At 45.3% G+C, this 27933-nt stretch overlaps 2 protein-coding genes and 1 long non-coding RNA gene across 3 annotated transcripts; 1 reads left to right on the forward strand and 2 right to left on the reverse strand.

Moving 5' to 3' along the window:
- Nucleotides 1-1218: 1218 nt before the first annotated feature.
- Nucleotides 1219-2767, forward strand: LOC123074115 (uncharacterized). Its single transcript, XR_006435863.1, has 3 exons — nucleotides 1219-1572; nucleotides 1687-1847; nucleotides 2120-2767. It is a non-coding gene; the product is annotated as an uncharacterized lncRNA (long non-coding RNA).
- A 714-nt stretch (nucleotides 2768-3481) lies between these two features.
- Nucleotides 3482-7826, reverse strand: LOC123077382 (probable transcription factor At1g61730). Its single transcript, XM_044499653.1, has 2 exons — nucleotides 6642-7826; nucleotides 3482-3855 (listed from the first exon to the last, which is right to left on the reverse strand). Exon 1 carries the CDS (start codon nucleotides 7717-7719, stop codon nucleotides 7141-7143), a length of 579 nt encoding a protein of 192 aa, XP_044355588.1. The 5' UTR covers nucleotides 7720-7826; the 3' UTR covers nucleotides 3482-3855; nucleotides 6642-7140.
- Nucleotides 7827-9711: 1885 nt separating this feature from the next.
- LOC123077383 (pyruvate decarboxylase 1) lies at nucleotides 9712-13946 on the reverse strand. The gene is made up of 6 exons (XM_044499654.1): nucleotides 13421-13946; nucleotides 11801-11964; nucleotides 11064-11714; nucleotides 10502-10619; nucleotides 10211-10399; nucleotides 9712-10137 (listed from the first exon to the last, which is right to left on the reverse strand). Exons 1-6 carry the CDS (start codon nucleotides 13895-13897, stop codon nucleotides 9967-9969), a joined length of 1770 nt encoding a protein of 589 aa, XP_044355589.1. The 5' UTR covers nucleotides 13898-13946; the 3' UTR covers nucleotides 9712-9966.
- Nucleotides 13947-27933: the final 13987 nt, after the last annotated feature.

Consider the following 27933-nt stretch of genomic DNA (forward strand, 5'->3'; position numbering starts at 1 on the left):
ACGTTGGCCGACACGTCGACAGGCCAAGATCTGGAGAGGAGCACAACTCCGGAGCATGTCGGGTATAGAGCCGCGCCAGCGTGGACCCCAGTCGGCCATGAACACATGAGGGGACGCTGGTCCATGGCTACAAGGGGTTGTAGCCTGAGCACACTCAAGAGGGAAGAGGACCGCCATGGAAAGCTTGCGCACCCGCCACGCCATCCTATCGACGTACTACGAAGGCAGCTGCCATCGAGGTACCACGAAGGGGGGAGGGCGCCGCATCCCAAGGGCATCCCAGACCAGCCCGCGAGGAGCAGCCAGGAGTAGATGTGGATTGGTGGCGCACGTGGTGGTGGCGGATCCACATCTACTCTTGAAGGAAACCTCAAGTGAAGAACTTTTAAGCCTCCTTTGGTTTGTAGGAATTTTATAAGAATCCCATAGGATAGGATTTGTATAGGAAAAAATCCTTTAGAGCCCTTTGATTTGTAGGAATAGAACCCTATTCCTATGGTGGAATTCTTCCTATCCTCCACCTTTTCTAGGAAAATAAACATTACCTAGACTCAATGGAAAAAATCCTACGATGTAAACCAAAGGGCATCTTCTTTTCTATTCCTATTCATAGGATTTCAGATACATGTCATCTCATTTCCTATGACTTTCTTATTACTATGACTTTCCTATTTAGATACATTATAATTGTGTACATTCTGAGGCCTCTCATGCAGCCCGGTTTTTCAGCCATCCGATCCAGATCTTTCGACTTCCTGACCATGGATTCGTGCATACTTCCTGGCTGGGCCCTGGACTGGTCGTTCGCTGCAAAAGGGGGCTGCAAACTGAATCGATGTGTGGTGTGCAGCTGCTCCGGTAGCAAAATATGAGTATTCTGGTTGATTGGGCCGCTTCTTCGATTGGGTGGCCCATTTTCTTGTTCGATTGCCTGCGGACGCCACTCGTGAGAGAGGCAGGCGATTCATCAAGGGCCGCGCTGTTTGTTGTCCTTAATGGTTCGCTTAATGGCATGATGGCAGCCGAAGAGCGTCGGCCGCCTGTTCGCTTTCCGGCCAATAATAGTGTGGGAGGCGGCGGGTGGGTCGCTCGATGCCCTTCCACCTCCTCCATACCTTGATGACCCTACTAATTCGTACCCTAGAGCACATCATCTCTTCTTCTCCATGCTCCGCACAACAGCGATATTCTCTTCTCAGCGACTGGTGACGACGGATTCAGATTTCATGGTGGCTTCTCTCGAGGGCGGGGCGTCGACCCGTTGGCTGGGCAGCTGGGATTGCTGCTAACCCACCCGAGTTCAAGTCCTGGCTTGGACGCACGGTGCTCGCGGAGTTTCTCCTATAAAAAATGCCAACGAGAGTTAACCCTTGGGTTGGTCTCTTTTTTTTTATGGTGGCTTCCCTCACCAGTGGACTGCTCATGACTCGGCAAGATAGGGAGTGAGAAAGGACAGACAGTTTGTCACCACCGCTGTTTCTAACATATCCCCCCTTCCACCACTGCCTTGCGCCGCCCGGATCCCATCCTTGCCACCATTCCCACTTTGGGAGATGAACGCGCGGAAAGAAGGTACATGAGGCGCTTGTCCAATTTTTCTTTTGCTACCTCTTAGATTTGATCTACGGAACGCCATGGGGGCTAGGCGGATTTGTGAGGGCTCGTGACCACAAGCCTCTGTTGCAGACTCTCCTTGCAAAGGAAAAAAATCTCTGGAGTCGAGGCCGCCGCAACAGAGGAATCAAAAAAGTGATGATGCTTGATGCACATCAGACGATGCCAAGTCTCTTTCACAGTCTTTCTGAGGTCGTTGCAACACAATGAGGATTAGAGTATTCTCTTTGAAGGTATTTTCATTACTGATACTCACATATCCGTCCTTGTTCTGTCATTTTAACATCTTTGTGCATTGGCGCGAGCCTCACTTTGAGTTTTTCTTAATTCTAATTTGTTGCCCGCAGTATGTGATCTTCATAATTGACATTCCTCATCCGAAGTATAAGCCCATCATGCAAAACAAGGGAAAGAATAAAGCAGCTGATATAGTAGTACTAACTACTGATATTGGCAACTTTGTACATGATGTACGCTCCTTGAGTTTATTGGTATTCTTCTGCAGGTATCAAGAAAATTAAACGTTCTGTAAAAAGAGATTAAGTACTTCAGGGCATAACAGATCAAAATGGTGGCGCGCCGATCTGTTCAAATGGTAGCACTTCGCTGATGTTGGCGCAGCTACCCTTATACGGGCGTTGGATTGGACTGACTTCAGCTCTTCAGAGTGACCGAGTACTACATACATACATGGGTGTGGGCCTCCCCTGCGGATCCTTGCTACAGCGAATGAAAATTGCAGGCAGACAAACACTTGATGGAACAGGTTGGCTCGAGAAAAGATGGACATGCCCATATGTCCTTTTAATTTGTGGGAGGAGGCAGTGGGTCTCCAAATTCAGAACTTAATTGTTAACCATCTCTTGGTTAGTAATATTAAAACATAAATAACTTCCCATGTGATTTCAGGTGAATGAGAGGACCGTGAAGCTTACAGAGGCTATGAAATCTATGGCGATCTGATGTCACAGAGCAGCGTCTGAGCTCTTGATCACTCGAGTAAACAGCCATCAAAAATTAGCGAACTGTGAGTGCTACCTGCACTATCCAACTGTTACAATGAACTATGTTGTTCAGTCCATCCTTGTGGTGTTGTAATTTGTAATTAGTTCTTGGATCGGTTATTTTAGATGGACTACACCATTATGTACTAATTTTCCCTAAACCAAGTTGTGATATTTTCTTATGGATTTCTAAGCAAATTGCAATGGTTGGTAGTACTTAGCCACTTGATTCTACCAATATCTGTTTCAGAATTTTGATTTTAGAAGCTTATTTGCTCCCCTACTATAGATGAACCCCATAATGATTCAGATGGTATCACATACAATCATCCAAACTCTATTCCAAAGCAAAGTACTTGGATTGCTATTAAATAAAGGGGTTGTTCTGTTGATTATTTTTTTCAATTTTTCATGGAAGATATGGTGTGACTTCAAATACATTTACATTTGATTGGATGGATATTTTTTCAGCATTAAACATGGGTAATATATTGACGATTCATGCTTGAACTCACAAACAAGCTGAGTTCTTTTGCAATTTTAGTTTTTTAGGTCATTTAAAGGGTTGTGAACATTACATTGGAATTTAGTTACAGCTTCTGGTCCTCCACATTGTTAGAAAAAAAACCTCCGTCAAGACTGCTTTATTGCTATTTAAGGTGTAATACTACAATGTTTTTAGAGCTTAGCGTTCATTGAATCTTTATATTCATGAATAAATATGTGTATCCCTTGCAATATGTAGTACATATACATAACTTGAAGATTTAAATTCCATGTTCAGCAATATATTATGGAATACTATCTTATCGCAAAAATAGATTAATGGTCTAGTCCTATGAACAAAAGGAGGCTTTAAAGAGTTGTTGACAAGTAGCACTACATTCGACAACCAATATTAGAAGACGATTATCAAGCGAAACGCATGCCAGTCCAAAGGATATTGTCGCATTACTAGAGACATGGTATTACATCCAGAACGCTGGCTTGACTAGCCACCGGTACATAAGCTTCCATCTTCCATACACCACCTAACCAGTTACTAAAAGCTTCTACCAAGCCACCTGATATTTTCGTTTCTTCACAAAATAATCTACAACTAACCTAGTCGCATGGGTTCGCCATTAACAAGTCAGACAGCCAAGTGGAATCGGAATGTCCTCCATGACCCTTTACCATCAGCCAAACCAAAATAGAAGAAATCAGTGGCGCGCAGGATATATTAGTTCACCACCCCCTGTTACATCAGAGACATAGTGCAAAGCTGTGAGCCGAACACCAACACAAAATGTAAATACAATAAAGCTTGGAATGCAATAAAATGAAGTTTTCGCACCAAAAGGTTAACGAGAAACATGGTAGTGCTTTGGACTCTCGAGGTTTCCAGATAATCCATAGATTAAGCTAGTTCTTTACTTACGGTTGTCAGCTCAATTTCTGAAAAATGCATGCGGTGAAATTCAACCGATAGCAAGAGGTGGACCAAGCGGTGTCCATTGTCCAATGAACAATGTTCATCCAGTTCCTATTAGAGCTAGCATAATGAAGGGTCCTCATTTGTGTAGTACATTTTTCTTATCTTGGTTGCTGCTAGAGTAAAGGACAAGAAGATAAAGGGTGTAACTTGCCTGGGGGGGTCATATGAAAAATGTACCATGTTGAACCTGCCTACACATCTAGGTCATCAAACTCATAGAATTGTATCACAAAAATTCTAGTTTAATTGGCAAAGAACGGCAAATCACTTTTACTCACTAAAATGCTATTTGACCATGCAAGTCTGATGATATTGGATCCGAGGGGAGTTCTAATAAATGTTTGGACAGATTATACTAGCTTTCACATTAAGGTAATTCATAAAAAAAACTAAAAAAAGTTAATCAGATTTCGAATAAATTAGGTCGAATAGCAGCACAAATTGATAGTCCAACTCGGCTTTCACCTGCCTTGACTCACCTAAAGAAGTATAAGAACCTACATATGCAATTCTCCAGGTTAGGGACCCAAACATGTCACAACCATGAAACTTTTGGATCTAGACTTGAAGCAAGATTAAGGAGCTAGTTGATTATTCAGACAGCAAGCTTCTCATCCTCTCCTCCACACAGCACTATAGCGCCCAATTTTATTTTGAAAACCTTAATTACTCGTGGTTCAAGGGTTCACATCAAGCTATTTTGAAATAAACTATTATTCTCTGGTCTAACAATGCCGCTGCTTTAACTGAATTTACTTCAAGACCAGTACCAAGCTAATGGTATATTCTTTTTGTGCCAAAATATTCTCTTGAATTATCGGTATTCATATAGCCATACTAACATAGTACAGAGGCCAACTAAATCTTCGGATAATGATGATGCTATAAGCCTATATGTAGGACCAATTAGTTTAACTCGAGAACTTGAGAATGCAATTATTTCAACTCCAGATTTTTTACCGCTTTCGCTTTCCAATACTATTAGGACTACAATATATCATTTGTGTCCTTTTTCATGGTGTAACTAAACAGTCCATATATGCACAGTACCAATCCAGCATAGTCTTGGATGGCCAACTGTTTAATTGTATCAGTGTACATTTTAGGTGGTAATGATCTCGGTCTTTTCAGAACTAGCGGGGTGATATACTATTGGGCTATGGCATATATAGATAGGCGACAATACCGATAAAAAGATTTGATTGATAATTTGACATGGACGGATGAATAAGCATAGATGGACAGAACCTAGAATCACTAAACACTTTTGTTTTGCAGTACTTGGAAAATTGAGAGATCATAAGGTAGAGGGACATCAATCAAGAAATCGTCATCAAACTGTGATGTTTTGGTTGTGTATTAAATTTATCATACCTTTTTTTTGGCAGTGGTCCCTCTTCGATAATAAAAAATGGATTCGACAATAACCATATCCATGAGTTTGCTGCAATGCTTGCTTACTCAACTAACCTTAATATTAGTGTGCTACAACTCATTTCTCTGAGATGACATAATGTAGGAAGACAAGTAATTATGTGCATGTTGTCCTATACATTTCCATGCCATGTTAGCATTTACTTAATCATGAACAATGGTAGTGCATATGTGTCCTTCAAGAGTCCAACTACCTTTACTTCAGCTAATGCTTCTCAAGATTAGGTAATTGTTACAATTCTACAACATCTGGTATGTGTTCGAGTAATAAGCTTACAAAGAAAAAGTGGGAAGCTACTTAGAAGATCACCATGTTTTATGTGTCAAGTGCCTGATATATTCAGAAAGATATGTCCTTATTTAAAAGAGGATTGCACTGTGATATTTTTGTTGCTCCAAAGTGACCAATAGCCATGCATAACAAGTATTTTAGATATATATTTTTGGTTCTCCAATATCAGCCATGAGAGCCTTTAATCTCTATTGCAAAGACCGACTTCGATCAGTGTAGAGCAACTGATCAATCAGTCGATCGATGATAGTGCAATATCTATCTAAAGACTGCATGCCATGGTTTTTTTTGGGGGGGGGGGGGGGGGGGGGGGGGGGGGGGGGGGTCACAGGATTGCGATGTTTTTTAATGGAATGGACTCATTTTTCTTGCTAGATTTTTAACCATAATTACTATTTGCACTTCAAAACATTATTACCACAGTATAGTTAGCCTTGATGTTGCCTTATTTGTATGACCAGTTGTATGCAACTATGCATATGTACAAGTATTTTATTATTATTCCATTCAGTATTTTATTATGCTGCTAGTTACTTGTCTCAAATTAGTACTGCTAATGGTTTTTATCATTAGGATCTATTTTCAAGTTTTAACATGGATATTTTTGCCCTTGTTTTCCCCTTGCTGCCCAAATGGAAACAGGTGTATTTTCTCATGTGTGGAGATCCTCCGCGTGGTGGGAGGGGATCCATCCCCCTGCGCTCACAAAAGCTCCCCCTAGGGGTTTATTGCCCTGGGTTTATCTTCCACAACAACCAAATGAAGCCAATATGAAGGAAACTATGCCGCAAAAGGAAAATAATAAAACCACATCTCATACCTTCATACCCTTGTCTTGCTTGCCCCCCCCCCCCCCCCCCCCCCAAACAGGGGGATGCTGTTTTTCGGAGTACATTCTTGGGAACCTATGTGAGCAGACGGACAAGCTTCTCACTAATCTTTGCCTTGGGTGCATGTACCTTGGCGGCCATCCGTGCCTGGATCTTCACCTCTGTGGACCTAATTCTCTCCAGCTTCTTCTGCATGTAGAGGGCTCTCTTGGCATCTAGTCTGGTGAACAAGCTTTTGACGGCAGGTTGCACCTCCGCGAGCATCTTCACCTCCAGCCCAAGCAGAGGATACACCTCACACATTTCCTCGAAGCTCCTGGTGTGAGTCTGGCCGCTGCTGCCATTCTCAGCCCTCACCATGGCACCCTCAGCCTCAGCCTGTTTGCTGCCATTAATAGGGCCATCGGTCACTTGCAAGTCTCCCCAAACATCTTCAGAGAGACTGTCAAGGCGCTTATCATGGTCCGTGATAGACAAGATGTGTGATTTCTAGCGACGCAGCAGGGTGCGAACTTTCTCCTTGACAACAAAGTAATGGCAGCTGCTGTCCTCAAGGCGCTTGGCAACAGATTCAAAGAAGGCGTAGTCCCCCCACGCCGGCACCTTCCCATGCTGGCGGCGGTGCTCGGCAAGCTCCTCCAGAATCAGGACCTCGTCGTTGGGAGACCATATGCGCCTGCTTTTCCTTTGTTTGGGTTCTGCCGATCCGATATGTTGCGGCTTCTTCTTCTCGCCATTTTGATGCACTGGTGCCCGCGCCGGCGTCTTTCCCCTCTTGCGAGCAGGCAACTTGTTTGATTGAGGTGGATTCTTGGCCGCGGGCTGCAGACCAGGCTCTGCCTCCCACTCGCCTCCATCCTCCGTCGATTCCTCCCCCTCCCCCTCGCCCCCATCCTCTGCCGGCTCCTCCGATTCCGATTCCCCCATTTCCTCGTCTGCCACCTCTTGGTCGTGGGAGGTAGAGGAACCGCTCGAGTCTTCTTCCGAACTGGAGGCGGGATCTGCTGTGGCGGGGCGCTTGCGTGGGGTTGCGGGAGGCTTGCGTGGGGCGGCGCGCTTGGGGGCCATGGCTAGTGGCGGCTACGGCGAGGTGTCGAGGAAGGCGAGCCGATGGGAGACCGGTTGGGTTTGGTTAGATCTGGAGCGCCGCCCAATAGACAAGCACGGCAGCGAGGAGCTACTAGTCTTTTTTTCTTTTGGAGAACGAGGAGCTACTAGTCACTGGTCTAGCGCCAGCGTCCCCCGAACTTCAAATTGCCAAATTTTAGGGGATTCGAAATATTAAGAGCATCTTACACTTCCCCAAAGACCGTTTTCTAATTTAAGCTAGATTAGAGCATCATAATGTGGATGTAAAAATCAGGCTGCAGGTGGGACTGTAGATGGGAATCACACCACAATCCACCAGGTCCCAATACAGTTTGGTGTTAAAAAAGTGGGCATCCCACCAAAACAAACATAGATTAAGCGAAAATAAGTGGGATTCCCACTTAACAAAGCAGAGCAATTTACTTAGCAGCAATACGCCACTACCGTGCAATATGGTCACATCCCGAGACACATTCAGAGCAGCATGCATCCACCACCTCCAGCGCGCCCCAGCACCGGCTCTCTTGGTCGCACCGTTAGTGCCTTGGAGCTCGCCACCGTCGAAGCCGGCATGGTTGCTATTTGATTTCAGAAATGAAATAGGGGAGCTGGGCTCCTTCACTCGAAAAAAAACTGAAAGAACGATCTCCGTGCACGCAAAGGCATCGATGGTGTTCTTGGCGGCGTGTCTGAACGCGTCGATGACGCCGGGCGCATCCTCGACTGCCACCCTCCTCAGCGATGTGAGCTCCTCGTCGCGGCCGTCAAAGCTCATCTGGGGGCTCACCTAATGCCTTTGCCTGACGGCGTCGCCGGCATCGGCTGCGGCGTGCCAGAGCTGTCCGAAGAAGATGTCGCCCTTAGCATGCACATCGTCCACCACGAGCTTCCATGCTCGAACTGCTCTGGCGCCCAGATCCCTGGCATGTCCCTGAACGACAACGACTCCTCGTCCTGCAGCGCCGGCGTGACGCGAGTGGCATCGGTGATGAGGAGGCTGCCGGAGGTGGCACGGTGTGAGGAGGAAGAAGCAGGGGCGCGATGGCGGACCGGCGGCGGTGGGAGCAAGCTGTGGCACCACCCTCTCTCTACTCATTCGGGCACGACCTACCAAGGTCGATGTCTAGCTAATAGGGCAAGGTGGGCTCCCAATGGGATAACAGGCTAGCCTGATTTTTTTTTCTTTCCAATAGGAGCCCGTTAAAGCAAATTAAGTGGGATGAGCTAATTAGTCCTATTTAGGCTGTGTTCGGTTTCTCTCGGCTCCTTGAACTCCGCTCCAGGAGCGGACCAGACTTTAGCTAAATTTGACGGAGCTGCTAAACCCAACTCCCCAACTCCACGGAGCGGGGAAGTTCCAAACAGGGCCTTAATCTCACCTTGACCAGCCTGATGTAAAAATCATGAAGGTGCCCCCCGGGTGATCTTTCGTTCTTACCTTTTAACATTGTGACGGCTTGAATAAAGATTTGCGAGGTTGCTTAAGAAAAACGGTGCTGCAACCGATGATATAGATGTAAAAAAATTACTCGAGTTTTCTCACTGATGTAAAATAGGGCACTTGTTGGTGCAAATTTACATCACCTGCGCTCGAGCAACTGCCTGGCGCCCCTCGCGCCCGCCGCACCCCGGCTCGCCGAAACCCACCCGCCTAACCCCGCCGCACTCCTAATTTATTAATGTAAGGTTTAAGTCGAGATACATCCCTAGATTTTACCGAAATGCACATCACGTGATGTGAGGGTTGGTATTTTCTGCAAGTGTTATCGACGATGAAGATGTCTGGAGCAAGAATGGAGTTCTCCAGCCGTATCAAAGAAGGAAATTGTCCATCTTAGAGATTTGTCCACCAGGTGCACCATTGAACTACGCTGCTGCTTCACCACATAATTCAATCATCTTCAGATTCTATAAGCACAGCTTTCTTCTTCTTTAATGCCTAACGTGTGCCTTTGAAAAGCACAGCAAGTCTGAAACTTCCGTCAGTTGGAATAACCAAGAAAGATGCCGAAACCAAGAGCGTCTTTAGCTGGCCACAGCATCGATTTCAGATTTATTTAGGTGATACAAGTACCAGTTCCTGAACTGAGAACACCTACGTACAGTAACCATGAGCACCTGCGGCAGCAATGGACTCAAATGGAGGGTTTATTCAGAGTTCAGCACATCTGAACTTTCAGATGACCTCGTTAAGCTGGATGAGCATCTTGTAGAGACCCGGTGCGTTCACTGAGGATTCGGCGGGCGGTTATTTGCGGCGAAAAGCCTAGCTCCCCACACAAGGAGCTCCTTACTGGTGTCATCCTTGTGCACAATTACCTCTATAAAGCACAGGCTGTCCTTGTGAGGTCCTAGGGATGCCTCAATTGCTTCCTCCAGTTCCTCCTCCGTTCGAACCTATACAGAGACAAATGTGCAATGTCATTGCAATGCCGTATAAAAACATCCTGCAATTAATCCGGTCACCAACCTTTGCAGTATAGCATTTGCCCTCGCCATTATGGAATGCTTCCACCAAGCTGGTGTAGTTCCAGTTCTTGATGACGTTGTAAGGACCGTCATGGATCTTCACCTCGATGGTGTAGCCCCCATTGTTTATGAGAAAGATAATGTTGTTCTGTCCCCACCGGAGCATCGTCGACACTTCCTGTGCCGTCACCTATATACCAGTCCAATGAAAAAAGTGTTAACTACACATTTTGAAAATCTTTAAATATAAAATGAGATAGAACGTTTGGTGATTCTGATTTCCTTTTTACACCTGAAAGCTGCCATCTCCAATGAGGGAAATGACTCGCTTATCCTTAGAAGCCTGCGCATATCCCAGAGTAGCCCCGACCGACCAGCCAATTGATCCATATTGCAGCTGGCATTCATACCTGCCAATAGAAAATGGTGTTAAATTGAAAATAAACCTAACGGAATACATCCTACCTATTGACACAAGCATGGCTTGCAAACTTATTGTTTATTCCAGAAATTCGATAAAATGCCCTCGTAGTAGTTTGAACTTTGACTGAAATAAAGTGTCACTGTTCACCGACTGGTGGGGCAATATTATCAGTTGGTTTCATGCAAGAGTTTTAACACGTTTCAGAATGAATCATAGAAATCTAGACTATTTTTTACACTGGTGACAACTCACAAAAAAAAAACAATGAGTTTGCAAAATATCAGAACAGAACATCTCACCGAGTATTCAACTATACCTAAATCAGAAATACTAAGGGAACGGGTGTGACCAACAACCAATGCGGGGAGTTCCAAATTAAAAGAACTCATAGACCGAAGTTAGAGCTCTGAAACATTTCAGGGGAGCTTACCCACAGCCTTCTGGTAGTTTTAGCTTCTGGCAGTTAAACCATGAGTCCCCAGTCTCTGCTATAACAGCCGAGTTGCCAGACAACATTTTCTGAATATGCTTGAAAAATACATTCACTCTCAAAGGCTCTCCAGGCTCAGAGGGACGGGGTTCGCCCTCAGGCACAAAAATCCGGCTATGGATCTCGCACGCAGCCGTGTTCTTCTTGAGCCGGGTAGCAAGTGCACGCAGGAAGTCCTTCATCAGAACACACCCAAATGCAGGCCCATTCCCAATCACGACTCGATCCGGCTGGACAATGATGGCCTTCTCCTTGTTGAGTAGAAGTGAGTATCCAACCGAGGTGTGGTCGTTAAACATCGGGCCAGCAAACAAATAGGCATCAGCTGACTCCACAATCTCTCCACAGAATGGAGTGCTCACAATACCCCAGTATGTGCCGATGAATCTAGGGTGGTGCTCTGGCACAAGCCCCTTGGCAGAAGGCATCACCGCGAACGGATAACCGCATGCATCGGCCAGCTCTACGAAGGCTTTGCGCGCTTTGGCCACCCTCATCTTTGCTCCGCCAATAAGGACCGGCTTGACCGATTTGTTCAAGAAAGCCGCAGCGGCTTCCACCGCTGCTTCCAGGCTCATCTGGTTTGACAGTCTAACAAATGAAAAATTTATGCACATTAGTAAAAACAATCCTGTCACCATCATTCTTATGCTTTTCGAGGGAGCATGCCGACTTGCCTTGGGGAGAGAAAGAAAGGGACAGGATGGTGGCCAAATGTGGGATGAGGGATTGAAGGGAGGTCGCAGCAGATGCTGATGTAAACAGGTTTGCTCTCCTTCAGTGCAGTGGAGATGGCAGTGTCAATCTGTTCATGTGCATCCTCCAAGTTGTTCACCACTGCCTGCAATATATAAAAATGATCATAACGTAGCCAAAAATGAAAACATCACAGTGCTCTTTTCGATATGTTCCTTCCCGCCCTTCTTTAGAAATAATAATAACAATTATTCCCTCCGTAAAGAGCGTTTAGATCACTAAAGTGATCTAAACGCTCTTATATTTCTTTACAGAGGGAGTACTGTATATCGATGCCAGAAAGCCTACTTCTAAATTTGGTGCAAATAACGGTTATGTCCACAATAAAGGATATATACTCCCTCCGTCTAGGTGTGTAAGTCACCTTACGAAAATCAGGTTTTCCCAAAACGTTTAGGCGCCGTTCATTAATTTCCCGTCTCGATTCCCTCCCAGTCTCGTTCGCCAGCGAGCTTTGCCTCCTATGCCTCGTTATCTTCCAGCGAAAACTCATTTTCTCCTGTTTTTTTTCTCAGGTAATGGTCAATGCATGCAGCACGTCTATGCGTTGATTAGGCAAGAAATTAAAGCGGTTTTGCATGCTAGAAGTACGTGGGCCTGCGTGGGCAGCTCAAACGTTATCCTCTTAATTGCTACGATTAAATGGTACGTTTAGAAGAAAGAAATCTGTACTGTGATTGGAAGGAGGACCGGTCCAGATTTTCTTCTCTTCCAATCAGCTTGCACCTAGGTCGCGATGCACCTTCTAATGTGACTTACACACCTAGACGGAGGGAGTACATGCACATATTCAGAGAACACAATTTTACCTCAGAAGGAGATATTTTTCATGATTAAAGTACAGATCAAATTGTCAGTCCTAATTGCATGCCTCAGAAAGCCTGAGATGCGATCCTAATTGCATCGCGGTGAATTATGTCAGGAAGGATAATGAAAGTTCACAGTTGCATGATAATACTGTTAGACTGATTGACAATAACACTGAAATAACCTGTTTAGGCCGAAAATGCTAGAACTGCAGCAGAGCCATTCTCAGGCACATCCCTGACAAAGTGACAATTCCAACTAAACCCAAAACCCCAGACTACCGGACATGAAGGAACTGTTATAAAGAATTTCACAAACTGAACATGTCACAAAGGAAATTACGAATTACTCCACAGATTCAGATCACAGACCAAACTTTCCCCTAAAATCTAAGCTGTGCCAAAAGCCCTAACAAAATCACATTTGTACTAATGAAATTAAGGTAAGAAATGAGAATAATACTGAACATCTATTAAATCGCCTAAAACCTCTCGGGCAGAAATATATCTGAAAACTTTCTCTACGCTGCAGACATTCTGCAGTGCTGCAGAAATATATGTGGCGTGATCACTTATTCACTTATCATCCCATGGGATGAAATTGTGTACTACGAACGATGCAACACCCAAATATATTCAGGTGGGTAGTCTTTCCCCCGTGGCCATTTCAAAAATGAAAAAAACATCTAGGAACTGAACATTAAAAAAAAAGAAGGCCTGCGCACGGAGGCGTACCTGGTAGCAGGTGACGTTCTGGAAGCACCGGAGCTCCTGCGAGAAATCGGGGAGGCCGATGGTGTGGTGCAGGATCCGGTTGCTGCCGTAGTCGTTGCTGTTGGGGCCCCCGGAGATGCAGACGACGGGGAGGTTCTCGCTGAAAGCGCCGGCGACGGCGTTGATGGCGCTGAGCGCTCCGACGGTGAAGGTGACCACGCAGGCGCCGACGCCGCCTGCGCGCGCGCGGGCGTAGCCGTCGGCGGCGTAGGCGGCGTTCAGCTCGTTGCAGCACCCGACGAGCCGCACCCCGCCGCCGGACGGCTGCTCGGCCTCGAGCTCGTCGAGGAGCGTCAGGTTGAAGTCCCCCGGCACGGCGAAGACGTCGCGTGCGCCCACCTCGGCCAGGCGGCGCGCGAGGTGGCGGCCCAGGGTGGCCTCCCGCGGCGTGGCGGCCGCCGCATCTTCGTCCTGGGAAGGCACCGAGCCGATTTCCATGGCGAGGGTAGGGAGGGTGGGTTCGTGGAGGTTGGCGCGGAGGCTCTTCTTGGCCGCGGTGGCCGCTTGGCGCTGCTGATGTAGGCGTCGGACAGTTGGAGGCTAGCGGCGACACATCGCCGGGCAGGGGGCACGCGGCATAGGGAGGGGGAACAAGTGGCGCCTGCCTCCATTTTTCTTTTTCTGGACAAAAGGCCAAAGGCCCAGCTTTCATCGAATTCTCAGCAGCCTACATGAATTTGGTGAATTAGGCCTCTTCCAATGCACGCTTGCTTAAATAAGGTGCTAAGCAACTAAAGTCCTCAATTCATATGTGCTTAATTTGTTGTAGTTAAGCTTCCTTCATTAAATTATTTATCAACTAGATACTATCATGAGCTTCCTTCATTGTGTTTTGCATAGATTCACACGTTGTGTCATTGTTTCTTCCTAGGTCATCATAGTGCTCTCGCTCCTCTTTAATTATTTTTGCCATGTTATTTTTTCACTTATGCGGTATGCTTAGCAACTCCATACAGTGGAGCACTGAGAAGAGTCATCGCTCTTTGGGAGTGTTATGTCGTAGATGGACGAGCGGACCGGCTGGGCCCACTAACCGGAAGATTTCCCAGCGATTTTCGGAAGCTTCCAGTCTGTGTTTTTCTCTCCCTGTTTTCTACATTTTTGAACTTTTTTGAACTATTTTCTCAACGTTTTTCTTTCTACCTTTTCCTTTTTCTTTTTAAACTCAAGAATATTTTTTAGTACTTTCTTTGTTTTTTATTTTCAAAAGATGTTCAAACTCTTCAAAAATTATTTGAAACTTCAAATTTGTTTAATTTTTAAAAATATCTTCGATTTAAAAAATTGTCTGTGTTTTCCAAAGGTGTATGAATTTTATAAATTTTTGACAATTCGAAAAATGTTCATGTTTTTCGAAAACATTTGGAATTTTAAAGAAGTTCATAAATTTTAAATGTTGTTTGGTTTTTTAATTAAATTTTAGAACAATATTAAATTATCAACATTTTTTGAAATCATAGATAATTTTTGAACTCATGAACATTTACAAAAATTCATGAACAATTTTGGAATTCACAACTATCTTTCAAATTTGTGAACCTTTTTTTGAATTCGTGACCATTTGTTTTTAATCTCATGAACATTTATTGAATTTCATGAACATTTTTAAGTTCTCGATTTTATAAAAAACAATTTTTTGATCAGTTTTTGAATTCACGGAGTTTTTAATTACCCAATATGTTTTGATTTTTTTGGCCTTTTTAATATTAAAAGACGAAAGGAAAAAAAAACACCCAGATCCGTACCCTAGGCTACAAAAAAATATTGATCAGAGCTAATGGGCCGGCCCATGACTATGCCATCGAGCTAGGGTGAGTGAACCTAGCGACGCGGGATGTGAGCGATCGCTCGAATCTGCCAAAGTGAAAGAACCGGAAATCCCCTTCCGCCACAAGCTCACCGACGAAGTTTGGAGGGGAGAGTTTACCCTAGTCCAATTTCATCATTATGTATTTATCATTCTATTTGACAAATTCTTGATAATAGGTTGTGGGCTATGGAGGTCTTTATGTCCAATCTATCATGGGAATTCTCTTTTGTTAGAAATTGAAATGATGAGGAAAGCAATCCATTAAAATTTTGGGATTCATTTATTTGAACTACAATGGCATTATAGGAAATATTCATGTGAAATGGAACCCTAAATTTTCTTTCAAATTCTTTTGGACTAAAGAGCACCTTTATTTATTTCTTGAACATAATACAATCATAAATGTTCACGTACACGCAATGCACTCATCCCTATTAAATGCACACAAGCAACTCTACCAATATGAGCACCTCCGAGATACTAAGCCGGCACAACGTTCTTGTACCGTTGCCTTGGTGACATGTGCATTGGTCGGAGCAGTGGCTCCATCACTATTTATGATCTGTGTTTCTGTTCTTCTCCTTCTATATCAATGAAAAAGACAAAGATTTTGCCTCGTTTGTAAAAAAAGAATATGTTGAACTGAATATTCAAAACCACAATATCCGACAAAACTTATATCTTTACGCACCATTTTTTGCTAGTCTAGACTAGAGAAAAATTTAGAGCATGAATACCCTTTAGCTTGTTGTAATGAGCAGACCAAATATGAAGAATAACAACACTATGTTTATTAACAATGAATTGGCCGAACGGGGCAACCTATCACAGTCATCTTTCATGCATCGCTACCATATGCCAAAAGAATGGGTAAAACTGAGGGTTCCCATAGCTTGGCCAGGCTATTTCTTTTCATGAGACAAACCATACCGGTAACAAAGATTTCGGTATAGTGAGCATGGTGATGACTCAAGAGGATACCGATACATCCCGGGTTTTGTGAAGTATCGTAAAGCAAAGGGAACATCGCATGATAACCAAAGATTCACTCAAATATCATTCGTGTACTCACAGGGACCAATATGGACGTCCACGGTCCCGATGTCGGTCATTGAACGAACGGTTTTGTCCATGTATGTGAGTTGCCGAACCTACGGGGTCACAAGCTTAAGGCAATCACAATCTGCTAAGTATTAGTAGGACGGGAGTCATGAGAATATATTTGTGGAATTATTTCATGAATATTTGGAATAGTTTCGAGAGGATCCGTAAGCGTTTCGGGGTCACCAAAAGGGTTTCAGTGAATATTGGATAATACCAGGTATTACCTATAAATTATATATAGGTGAATTTTTTCAGAGATGTTAAAATATATAAAAAAATGGTCTAGGAGTATTTAGAATATTTTATATTTAATTTAAAGAGGTGGAAGGCAACTTGGGCCAAAAAGGCCCAAGTGAGAAAGTGCCTCCTTCCTTAGGGGAGGAGTCCAACTCCTCCCCCCTTACACTACTGGAATCTGGCATTTTGCCGTCTGCCATCTCTTTGCCATCTGCCAGCTGACGGCAAAGAGGCTCTTTGACGTCCGCTTCCACAAAGCGGACGACAAAGAAAGTGCAGATGGCAAAAAGGCTATTTGCCGTCAGCTGCTTCTTTGTCGTCAGCCAGTTGATGGCAAAGAGCTAGACGGCAGACGGCAAAGAGCCAGGTGGGCCCCACAGGGCACGGCGTGGCTAGGTCAGATTCTTTGCCGTCTGCTAGCGGACGGCAAAGAGGTGACTACTTTGCCATCTGCTAGCAGACGGCAATGTTACTCCTTTGCTGTCCGCTTGCGGATGGCAAAGAGGAGACGTGGGCCAGCCCTAACGGTCGCCCTCCACTTAACGGGCCGAGCCGTCTCCCCTCTCTTTCTCTCTCTCCTTCCCGCGCGCCCGCCTCTCTCCTCTGTCGCCGCCGCCGGCCGGCCCCGCCCCCGGCCCCAGCCCCCGCCGCCGTCTAGCCCTCCCCCCCCGCGAACAGGAGCCCCACCGCGCCCCGTCGCCCCGCCGCCCCGTCGCGCCCCGTCGCCGGAGAGGCCCGCGTCGGGCCGCCCCGGTGCCGGACCCCTCCCCGAGGCCTCTGCGCCGCCCCGCCCCGCTGCCGTCCTCCTCCCCGCGGCCCCTGCGCCGCCCCGCCCCACCGGCCGACCTTGCCGGAGCAAGAGGTAATTTTTGTGTTTTTTTTCCTGTTTTTTTGTTCTCTATTTTCCTGTTTTGTTTTAGGTTAGTGCTAGGTTTAATTAGGTGTAGTTTTGAGTTTTTAGGTTTAGGTTAGTGCTAGGTTTAGGTGTAGTTTTGAGTTTTTAGGTTTAGGTTAGTGCTAGGTTTAGGTATAGTTTTTTCCTGTTTTGTTTTAGGTTAGTGCTAGGTTTAAGAAGAGGAAAAAGGAGGAGAAGAAGAAGAAGAAGAAGAAGAAGAAGAAGAGGAGGAGGAGGAGGAGGAGGAGGAGGAGGAGGAGGAGGAGGAGGAGGAGGAGGAGGAGGAGAAAGAAGAAGGAGAAGAAGAAGAAGAAGAAGAAGAAGAAGAAGAAGAAAAGGAAAAAAGAGAAGAAGAAGAAGAAGAAGAAGAAGAAGAAGACACCCCGACACTACATCCACGTCCCACAAGTGACGCCGACGTCCGGCGTCCCAAAGCAACTGTTCTCGGCGTCGATGGCGGTCGAACACCATTGCGAATTCGCCAAGGTGTTCGACCGTCATCGGCCACCAGAACTATTGTTGCGGGACGCCGGGCGCCGGCTTCACTTGTGGGATGTGGATCTAGTGTTCAACGTCGACCACCTCATGTAACTTGCACCGATGGTAGTTGCTATTTAGTTTACCCGAAAACGAGCGGGTTAGGGAGTTCCTCGGTGTCGATGGTACCCTAAATAGCAAGTATCGTCAGTGCGAGGTACATGTGGCCGTCGGTGTCGAATACTACATCCACGTCCCACAAGTGACACAGGGGTCATGCGTCCAGCAGCAACAGTTCTCGGCGTCGATGGCGGTCGAACACCATGGCGAATTTGTCTGGCAGCCTCAGAGATGACGATTGAAAGCTAAGTGTTGAAACTTGAAACACCCAAACTAACTCAAGTCGGTTTGGTTGTTTGAAATTTCAAAACTTGGCTTTAATCCTCATCGCAGAGGCTGCCAGACAAATTCGCCAAGGTGTTCGACCGTCATCGGCCACCAGAACTATTGTTGCGGGATGCCGGGCGCCGACTTCACTTGTGGGATGTGGATCTAGTGTTCAACGCCGACTGCCTCATGTAACTTGCACCGATGGTAGTTGCTATTTAGTTTACCCGGGGACGAGCGGGTTAGGGGGTTCCTCGATGTCGATGGTACCCTAAATAGCAAGTATCGTCAGTGCGGGGTACATGTGGCCGTCGGTGTCAAATACTTGCTATGTTACTCATCTTTCGATTTAAATGTGCAGTTATTTCGTCGCTGCGAGGGTCTAGTGTTCGATGAGCTCCGCCCCTGCGTTCGTTGGTGAGCACAAATGACATCTCCTCCTCCCCCCTTCATTTGCTATGTTCCGGTCTTCGTGCCGATGAAACTTGCTAGCTATAGGTGTCAATCATCAGTATGCGTAACCACTATGCGTCTCCTGTTCGAAAGGGTTACATATATAAATATGCATGCATTTGCATATTTATAATCGTGATTCTTTCGAATTGTCCAACGTTATCCATGGACAACCCGAGTATGTGTAGATTGGGTTCGTTTTCCCATATGCTCTGCTCCGGATCCGATGCAGAATTTCGTCAGTGCCTCCCTATTGTTCCCCGGGTACACATCCTCTCTACTTACTGCCGAGACGTGTATCAGGAGAACAGCAGGGAGGTGCTGCCGAAATTTTCCGTCGGATCCGAAGCAGAGCATGGAAAAACGAACCCAATCTACACATACTCGGGTGGGATTAGGACCTATCTTTACCTATTAGCATGTAGGTTGCATGGACGTAATAAAACTGACAACTCCATTAACTGATGGATATAGTTTGCTTAATTATGTATATATTTCTTGTGTGTCTAGTAGGAAGTCAATATGAGTGATCGTGCGTGGATGTACACCGGTTACTGCTACCTCTTGAGCACTGCGTTGGTTTTTCCCTTGAAGAGGAAAGGGTGATGCAGTAAAGTAGCATAAGTATTTCCCTCAGTTTTGAGAACCAAGGTATCAATCCAGTAGGAGACCACGTTCAAGTCCCTTGCACCTACACAAACAAATAAGAACCTCGCAACCAGCGCGATAAAGGGGTTGTCAATCCCTTCATGGTCACTTACAAGAGTGAGATCTGATAGATATGATAAGATAATATTTTTGGTATTTTTATGATAAAGATGCAAAGTAAAATAAAAGACAATGAAAATAGCTAAGTGTTGAAAGATTAATATGATGGAAAATAGACCTGGGGGCCATAGGTTTCACTAGTGGATTCTCTCAAGAGCATAAGTATTACGGTGGGTGAACAAATTACTGTCGAGCAATTGATAGAATTGAGCATAGTTATGAGAATATCTAGGTATGATCATGTATATAGGCATCACGTCCGTGACAAGTAGACCGACTCCTGCCTGCATCTACTACTATTACTCCACACATCGACCGCTATCCAGCATGCATCTAGAGTATTAAGTTCATAAGAACGGAGTAACGCTTTAAGCAAGATGACATGATGTAGAGGGATAAACTCATGCAATATGATATAAACCCCATCTTGTTATGCTCGATGGCAACAATACAATACGTGCCTTGCTGCCCCTGCTGTCACTGGGAAAGGACACCGCAAGATTGAACCCAAAGCTAAGCACTTCTCCCATTGCAAGAAAGATCAATCTAGTAGGCCAAACCAAACTGATAATTCAAAGAGACTTGCAAAGATAACCAATCATACATAAAAGAATTCAGAGAAGATTCAAATATTGTTCATAGATAAACTTGATCATAAACCCACAATTCATCGGTCCCGACAAACACACCGCAAAAGAAGATTACATCGAATAGATCTCCACGAGAATCGTGGAGAACTTTGTATTGAGATCCAAAGAGAGAGAAGAAGCCATCTAGCTAATAACTATGGACCCGAAGGTCTGAGGTAAACTACTCACACATCATCGGAGAGGCTATGGTGTTGATGCAGAAGCCCTCCGTGATCAATGCCCCCCCTCCGGCAGGACGCCGGAAAAGGCCCCAAGATGGGATCTCACGGGTACAGAAGGTTGCGGCGGTGGAATTAGGTTTTCGTGGATGCCTCTGATGGTTTGGGGGTACGTAGGTATATATAGGAGGAAGAAGTACGTCAGTGGAGCAACGTGGGACCCATGAGGGTGGAGGGCGCGCCCCTGCCTCGTGTTCTCCTCGTTGCTTTCTTGACGTGGACTCCAAGTTCTCTGGATCACGTTTTTTCCGAAAATCACGTTCCCGAAGGTTTCATTCCGTTTGGACTCCGTTTGATATTCTTTTTCTGCGAAACACTGAAATAGGCAAAAAAACAGCAATTTGGGCTGGGCCTCCGGTTAATAGGTTAGTCCCAAAAATAATATAAAAGTGTATAATAAAGCCCATTAAACATCCAAAACAGAATATAATATAGCATGGAACAATAAAAAATTATAGATACGTTGGAGACGGATCAGTTACACTAGTCAGAAAGTTTGGACCGAGGAATGGTTAACAAAAACCAAGGGGTTTGTTAGAGCCGCATTTGCAAATGGCCAGGAATTAAGCTGGTGCCCCTGTGCCCGGTGCGACAACTATAAAAAGAGGGACGAGCTTGAAATGAGTAAAGACCTGCAGAAGTTTGGTTTTACGCCTGATTACACAGTCTGGACATTACATGGTGAGTCTGCCCAACGTGCCAGAGCCGAGGTGGTTCATCGTCGCACCGATGAGCATGGTACCGGGACCGCAGACATGGTGCAAGACTTTGACGATACTCGGGACTCGGACGAGGAGATGGAGGAATCTGCAAAGGCCTTCACTGAAATGTTGGAGTCCTCAAAACGTCCTCTCCACGAGCATACTGAGCTTTGTCAGCTGGATGCCATCTCATAAATAATGGCTTTGAAGGCTCAATTCAACTTGGGCAGAGAATGCTACGACGCGATGATGACAGTATTCGGACAATTTCTACCCAAAGGCCATGTGCTACCTCCAAACCTGTACCAGTCAGACAAAATCGTCCATGCTCTTAAGATGCCCTATGAGAAGATACATGCCTGTGAGAAAGGATGTGTCTTATTTGGGCTTCAGTATGAGGACTTGAACTATTGTCACATTTGCAATTCTTCCAGGTATGTTGTGGTAGACAATGGTATGGGTGAGAAGACGCGGACCAAAATACCCGTTAATGTTCTTCGGTATATGCCAATCGTACCAAGACTTCAACGTCTTTTCATGGTCGAAGAGATGGTCAGACAGATGACATGGCACAAAACGGGCAAAAGAACCGAACTAGATGCAGATGGGAATGTGATGATGGTGCACACATCGGATGGTGAAGCGTGGAAGCGCTTCGATGCATTACATAAGAAAAAAGGGCAGATCCAAGGCATCCTCGAGTCGCCATCAGCACAGATGGGTTCAGTGTGTTTGGTCAGATGGCAGCCCCATACAGCTGTTGGCCCGTGTTTGTCATTCCACTCAATCTCCCCCCCGGGCAGATTATGCAAAGAAAGAACATTTTCTTGACGTTGATAATTCCAGGGCCCAACTATCCGGGGAAGAATATGAATGTGTACATGCAGCCATTTAAGAACGAATTGCAAGAAGCTTGGGATAATGGGTTCAAGACATACGACGCCTTTAGCAAAGAGAACTTCATAATGCGTGCCTGGTACATGTACTCGACGCATGACTTGCCGGCGTATGCGCTATTCGTTGGCTGGTGTGTGCATGGAAGGTTCCCGTGCCCCACATGCAAGGGAGCTCTTGAGTTTCGTTGGCTGACGGTAGGGCACAAGTATAGTTGCTTCGACTTGCATAGACCGCTTCTACATCCTCGCCATAAGTTCAGGAAAGACAAGAAGAACTTTATCAAAGGTAGAGTTGTCAAACACTCTACACTACCTGCGTTGACAGGCCAACAGACCCTAGATCAGTTAAACGCTCTCGAGCCAGATCCAGAGCGTCCAGGGTATTTCAAGGGGTATAATAAGGAACACGCCTGGACTCACAAGACATGCTTCTGGGATCTGCCTTACTTCAAAGACCTCCTTTGCCCACACAACATCGACGTGATGCACACTGAAAAGAATATCGCCGAAGCCATTTTTGGTACATTGTTCGGCATAGAGGGGAAATCAAAGGATAATACTAAGGCTAGAGTCGATCAAGAGGAGCTATGTGATAGACCGTTACAAAACATGAAAGAACCGAAAGGAAAGGGGAACTAGACGAAGCGAAAGGTATGGTTCAATCTTGGAAGGCCAGCTATGAAGGAAATTATTTTGTGGGTGAAAATGCAGTTGATGTTCACCGATGGGTATGTAGAAAATCTAAAAAGGGAAGCGAATCTTGAAAAATTGAAAATATTTGGTCTAAAAATTCATGATTGGCACATATGGATTGAGCGGATAATGCCGGTGATGTTGCGTGGCTTCATCCCTGAGGATGAGTGGCTAGTACTGGCAGAGCTGGGCTATTTCTTCCGTGTTCTTTGTGCGAAAGAACTATCGCCTGGCCTCCTAGAAGAAATGGAACAGTTGGCGCCGGAGTTGATCTGCAAGTTAGAGATGATCTTTCCGCCAAGCTTCTTTAATCTAATGCAATACTTGATTTTGCATCTCCCGACCGAGGCACGATTGGGGGGGGCCCGTGCAAAATCGTTGGTGCTACTCAACTGAGAGGATGTAGAAGACGCTTCAAGCAAAATGTAAAAATAAACGTAGAATAGAAGCATCGATGGCTGAGGCATTCATCACTGAGGAGGCGGCAAACTTCGTGACAGCACACAACGAAACCAAAAATCGTCATTTGCATAATCTGAAGCCTCGGTACAATGCTGACGACCCTAAAAAGGGTCAATCCAACCTCAGCCTATTCAAAGGGAATCTCGCACCAGCCAGTGGTTGGAAACCAGTATCGTTGGATGTTGAAGAATGGCGGACCATTTCGCTGTATCTCTTCAACAACCTAACAAAAGTGCGGCCGTACATCGAGTAAGATCTCGGTACATTGTTTCGCAACTTCTAATTCCTTTGAACTGCTCTTATTCTTGGATATTTGATGCAGTCGATACGTCGCCATATTCTCGTATGGAGCGGTGATCCAAAAGGATTCCGTCGAAGAGTATGAGCTTCTGGCAAAGCAAGGAGCCGAATATCCCGGTTTCATCTCTTGGTTCAAAAAGGGTAATTTCCATTAGACTCTTTCATTTCTTTGGCTAATTTGCGACTAATGCAACAATTCTTTCGTATTAAACTTGTAGGCTAATTCAGAGATTATGGATGCCGAATTGAGACAAGTAACTAATGATTTTGACTATAAGGTCCGTTCATTTGACAAATACGACATCAACGGGGATCGCTTTCGTACCTATGTCAAAGAGCTATCTATGGCCGACCGAAAGTCTACAAATTGTTGTGTCTCTGCTATCGGCGAAGGAGGTATCGAGTATTATGGAAGAGTTGAAGCAATTTATGAACTTCAATTCTATTGTGAAAACCCACCAAACGTCGTAGTCTTCAGATGTTATTGGTTCCAGCCGAGGGATAGTAGAAGGACTCATGAACATATAGGGCTAGTCGAAATCAAACAAAGCACCCATTTGGATGTTCCCGATGTCTATATTACGGCTCAATAGGCAACCCAAGTTTTCTATCTATCGTGGGCCTGTCAAAGTGATCCAAATCTCAGTGGTTGGGATGTCATTTATGAAGTGCCGCCACGTGTTGTACCACCTCCCCCCAATGAAGAGGATTATGAACCTCACATTAACCAAGACACATATGACGAAGGAGAATTCTTCCAAGAGACACGTCTTTCCAAAAAACATTTCAAGAACCGCTCTACTCCACCCCAGAACATTGAAGTAGACAACAATAGTGAATCCGACTTCACCCCTGAGCCGGAACAAGAAGAGCCGGAACAAGAAGAAGTTACTGCTGTAGATGACCTGTCAATGCTTGAACGATTACGTAAAGGTGGGCTTCCACATGATGATGCATTTATTGATCCCGGAGCATTTATTGAACCCGACGATCCAGATTATTATTAGGTATTCAAATTTGTATGTTGTACTTGATTTATATAGTTATTTGTATGATTGTATGATTTATATAGTTGGTATGTATAATTTTCTTACTTTGTATGATTGTTTCTTATGCATAATGCCATGGTCTTGATGTCCGTCCCCGTCGGCCCTCGCCCGCTTTATGATTCGGATGTGGTAAATTCTCTTTCATAACTATTTGTTTCCTTTAGCATTTATGACAATTATGGCCATCAAGTTGACATAGAGATATTTTAATCTAGGAGGTATGTGAACCGAAATTTGAAACCGACCCTCTTGTCGAGAAGTTAAATTTAGTTGAAAAAGAAAATGAGTATTTGAAAGAAAAAATTAAAAGAATTGAAGAAGAGAAGATGACATTGGAGTTGTATGTTGCCGATATCATCGATGATCACAAGATGAAGATGAATGCAATGCGCTTGAAGATGGATGCAATGCGCCTGAAGCTTAAGAGGATTAGAAAATATGCCATTGATAATGAGGCTTGGTATCATTATGCCGTTGGATCAATTGTTACCTTAGTTGCGATCTTCATCACAATTCTTGTGATGAGGGTAAGTTTTCTCTAGTGTTTTGCTTTACAAATGGATACTTAGCTTATTTTCCTCCTAAATGGCATAATTACCTAAGTTAGATAAAAAAATGAGCTAAACTTAGCTTATTCAGTTCATTTATGACATACTTAGCATACTTAGGTCAAAAAATGGCATGATAATCTTTGTTACCTCCAAAATGATACAGACTTAGCTTATTTTCCTTGAAAATGACATAATAACCTTACTAAGCTCTAAAATGACCTATTTACCTAGCTTAGCTCTAAAATGACCTACACTTAGCATTTTTACCTAGTTTAGCAATAAAATGGCATTTTTACCTACCTTAGTTAGAAGAAGAAGAAGATAAAGAAGAGGAGAGGAGAAAAAGAAAGAGAAGAAAAAAAAATCGTCTTCTTCTTCTTCTTCTAACTTTCATCTTTCCCAATTTGCAGATTTGCTTTACATGAGGAAGCTTGGATTCATGGAGTGTACTATTCTTCTGGTGCTTCCTTGTTGTTTATGAAAACTTGTTTGGATATGCATGTCTATATGGATATGTTGTTGGAAACTTGTTTCTGGTTATGTATATATGGATATGTTGGACTTTGTTGAACTATGTTGTTGGATATATATGTTGGATTTGATGAAATATGTTGTTGGACATGCTGTTGGATCTGTTGGATATGTTGGATATGTATGCATGTATATCTGTGTTTGAAACCATGTCTAATTAATTGGATTTAAATAAAAACAGGGGATATATAGCCTCTTTGCCTCCGCTAGCGGACGGCAAAGAGCTTTGTCGTCTGCTGGCAGACGACAAAGAGGACACGTGGCAGTCACCTGTGCAAACTGGGTGTGACGCCCCCGATTTGACCGTACACTAATCATGCACGCAAATGTGTACGACCAAGATCAGGGACTCACGGGAAGATATCACAACACAACTCTAAAACATAAATAAGTCATACAAGCATCATAATACAAGCCAGGGGCCTCGAGGGCTCGAATACAAGTGCTTGATCACAGACGAGTCAGCGGAAGCAACAATATCTGAGTACAGACATAAGTTAAACAAGTTTGCCTTAAGAAGGCTAGCACAAAAGTAGCAACGATCGAAAAGGCAAGGCCTCCTGCCTGGGACCTCCTAACTACTCCTGGTCGTCGTCAGCGGCCTGCACGTAGTAGTAGGCACCTCCAGTGCCGTAGGTGTCGTCGTCGACGGTGGCGTCTGGCTCCTGAACTCCAGCATCTGGTTGCGACAATCCGGTATAGAAAGGGGAAAGGAGGGAGAAAAGCAACCGTGAGTACTCATCCAAAGTACTCGCAAGCAAGGAGCTACACTACATATGCATGGGTATATGTGTAAAGAGGCATATCAGTGGACTGAACTGCAGAATGCCGGAATAAGAGGGGGATAGCTAGCCCTGGCGAAGACTACGCTTCTGGACATCTCCATCTTGCAGCATGTAGAAGAGAGAAGATTGAAGTCCTCCAAGTAGCATCGCATAGCATAAACCTACCCGGCAATCCCCTCCTCGTCGCCCTGTTAGAGAGCGATCACCGGGTTGTATCTGGCACTTGGAAGGGTGTATTTTATTCAGTATCCGGTTCTAGTTGTCATAAGCTCAAGGTACAACTCCGGGTCGTCCTTTTACCGAGGGACACGGCTATTCGAATAGATAAACTTCCCTGCAGGGGTGCACCACATAACCCAACACGCTCGATCCCAATTGGCCGGACACACTTTTCTGGGTCATGCCCGGCCTCGTAAGATCAACACGTCGCAGCCCCACCTAGGCTCAACAGAGAGGTCAGCACGCCGGTCTAAACCTATGCGCGCAGGGGTCTGGGCCCATCGCCCTAAGCACACCTGCACGTTGCGAACGCGGCCGCGAGCAGACCTAGCAACCCACACGATCACGGCGGTTACGTCAAAGCGGTCCAACACGGCGCGCGCCACTCAGTCGCTGACGTCAAAAGAGCTTCGGCTGATACCACGACGTCGGGATACCCATAACTACTCCCACGTAGATGGTTAGTGCGTATAGACCAAATGGCCAGACTCAGATCAAATACCAAGATCTCGTTAAGCGTGTTAAGTATCCGCGAACGCCGACCAGGGCCAGGCCCACCTCTTACCTAGGCGGTCTCAACCTGCCCTGTCGCTCCGCCACAAAGATCCACTTGCGGGTACTCCTACGAGCCGACCCGACTTTAGTCATCACATGTGTCATGTATATAGTATATAAGTATGTACCCGCGATCACCGCCCAGGTGATCACGGCCCGATAGTGTAGCACAGCAGACGGACAAGAATGTAGGGCCACTGATGGAAATCTAGCATCCTAGACTAAGCAGTAGGATAGCAGGTAAGGGGAACAACTGTAGCAACAATGACAGGCTATGCAACAGAATAGGATTAATCGAAAGCAGTAACATGCTTCACTACTCTAATGCAAGTAGTAGAGAGTAGAGTAGGCGATATCTGGTGATCAAGGGGGGGGCTTGCCTGATTGCTCTGTCAAGTAGGAGGGGTCGTCGACTCCGTAGTCAAACTGGGCAGCAGCAGTGTCGGTCTCGTAGTCTACCGGAGAGAAGAGGGGGAAGAAACAGTAAATACAATGCAAACATAAGCATGACGATGCGTGACATGACAATGAGCGGTGCTAGGGGTGCCCTAACGCGACAGTAGGTGGTACCGGTGAAGGGGGGGGAACATCCGGGAGGTATTCCCGATGTTTCACGTTTTCGGACAGACGGACCGGAGGGGGAAAGTTGCTAGTTCGATAGGTTAGGGAGGTGTGGTGGACGAACGGACTGCGTATTCGGATTCGTCTCGTCGTTCTGAGCAACTTTCATATA

This window comes from Triticum aestivum, chromosome 3D, assembly GCF_018294505.1.
Source record: "Triticum aestivum cultivar Chinese Spring chromosome 3D, IWGSC CS RefSeq v2.1, whole genome shotgun sequence".
Taxonomy (NCBI): domain Eukaryota; kingdom Viridiplantae; phylum Streptophyta; class Magnoliopsida; order Poales; family Poaceae; genus Triticum; species Triticum aestivum.

What these genes read in the sequence shown, in the direction of transcription:
- LOC123077382 (XM_044499653.1), bottom strand. Translation starts at nt 7,719, where the DNA reads ATGGCCCCCAAGCGCGCCGCCCCACGCAAGCCTCCCGCAACCCCACGC.
- LOC123077383 (XM_044499654.1), bottom strand. Translation starts at nt 13,897, where the DNA reads ATGGAAATCGGCTCGGTGCCTTCCCAGGACGAAGATGCGGCGGCCGCC. An exon ending in CCTTTCTTTCTCTCCCCAAG is followed by an intron (nt 11,715 to 11,800) that starts GCAAGTCGGCAT and finishes TTCATTTGTTAG; the next exon opens with ACTGTCAAACCAGATGAGCC. An exon ending in TTGGAGATGGCAGCTTTCAG is followed by an intron (nt 10,400 to 10,501) that starts GTGTAAAAAGGA and finishes ACTGGTATATAG; the next exon opens with GTGACGGCACAGGAAGTGTC.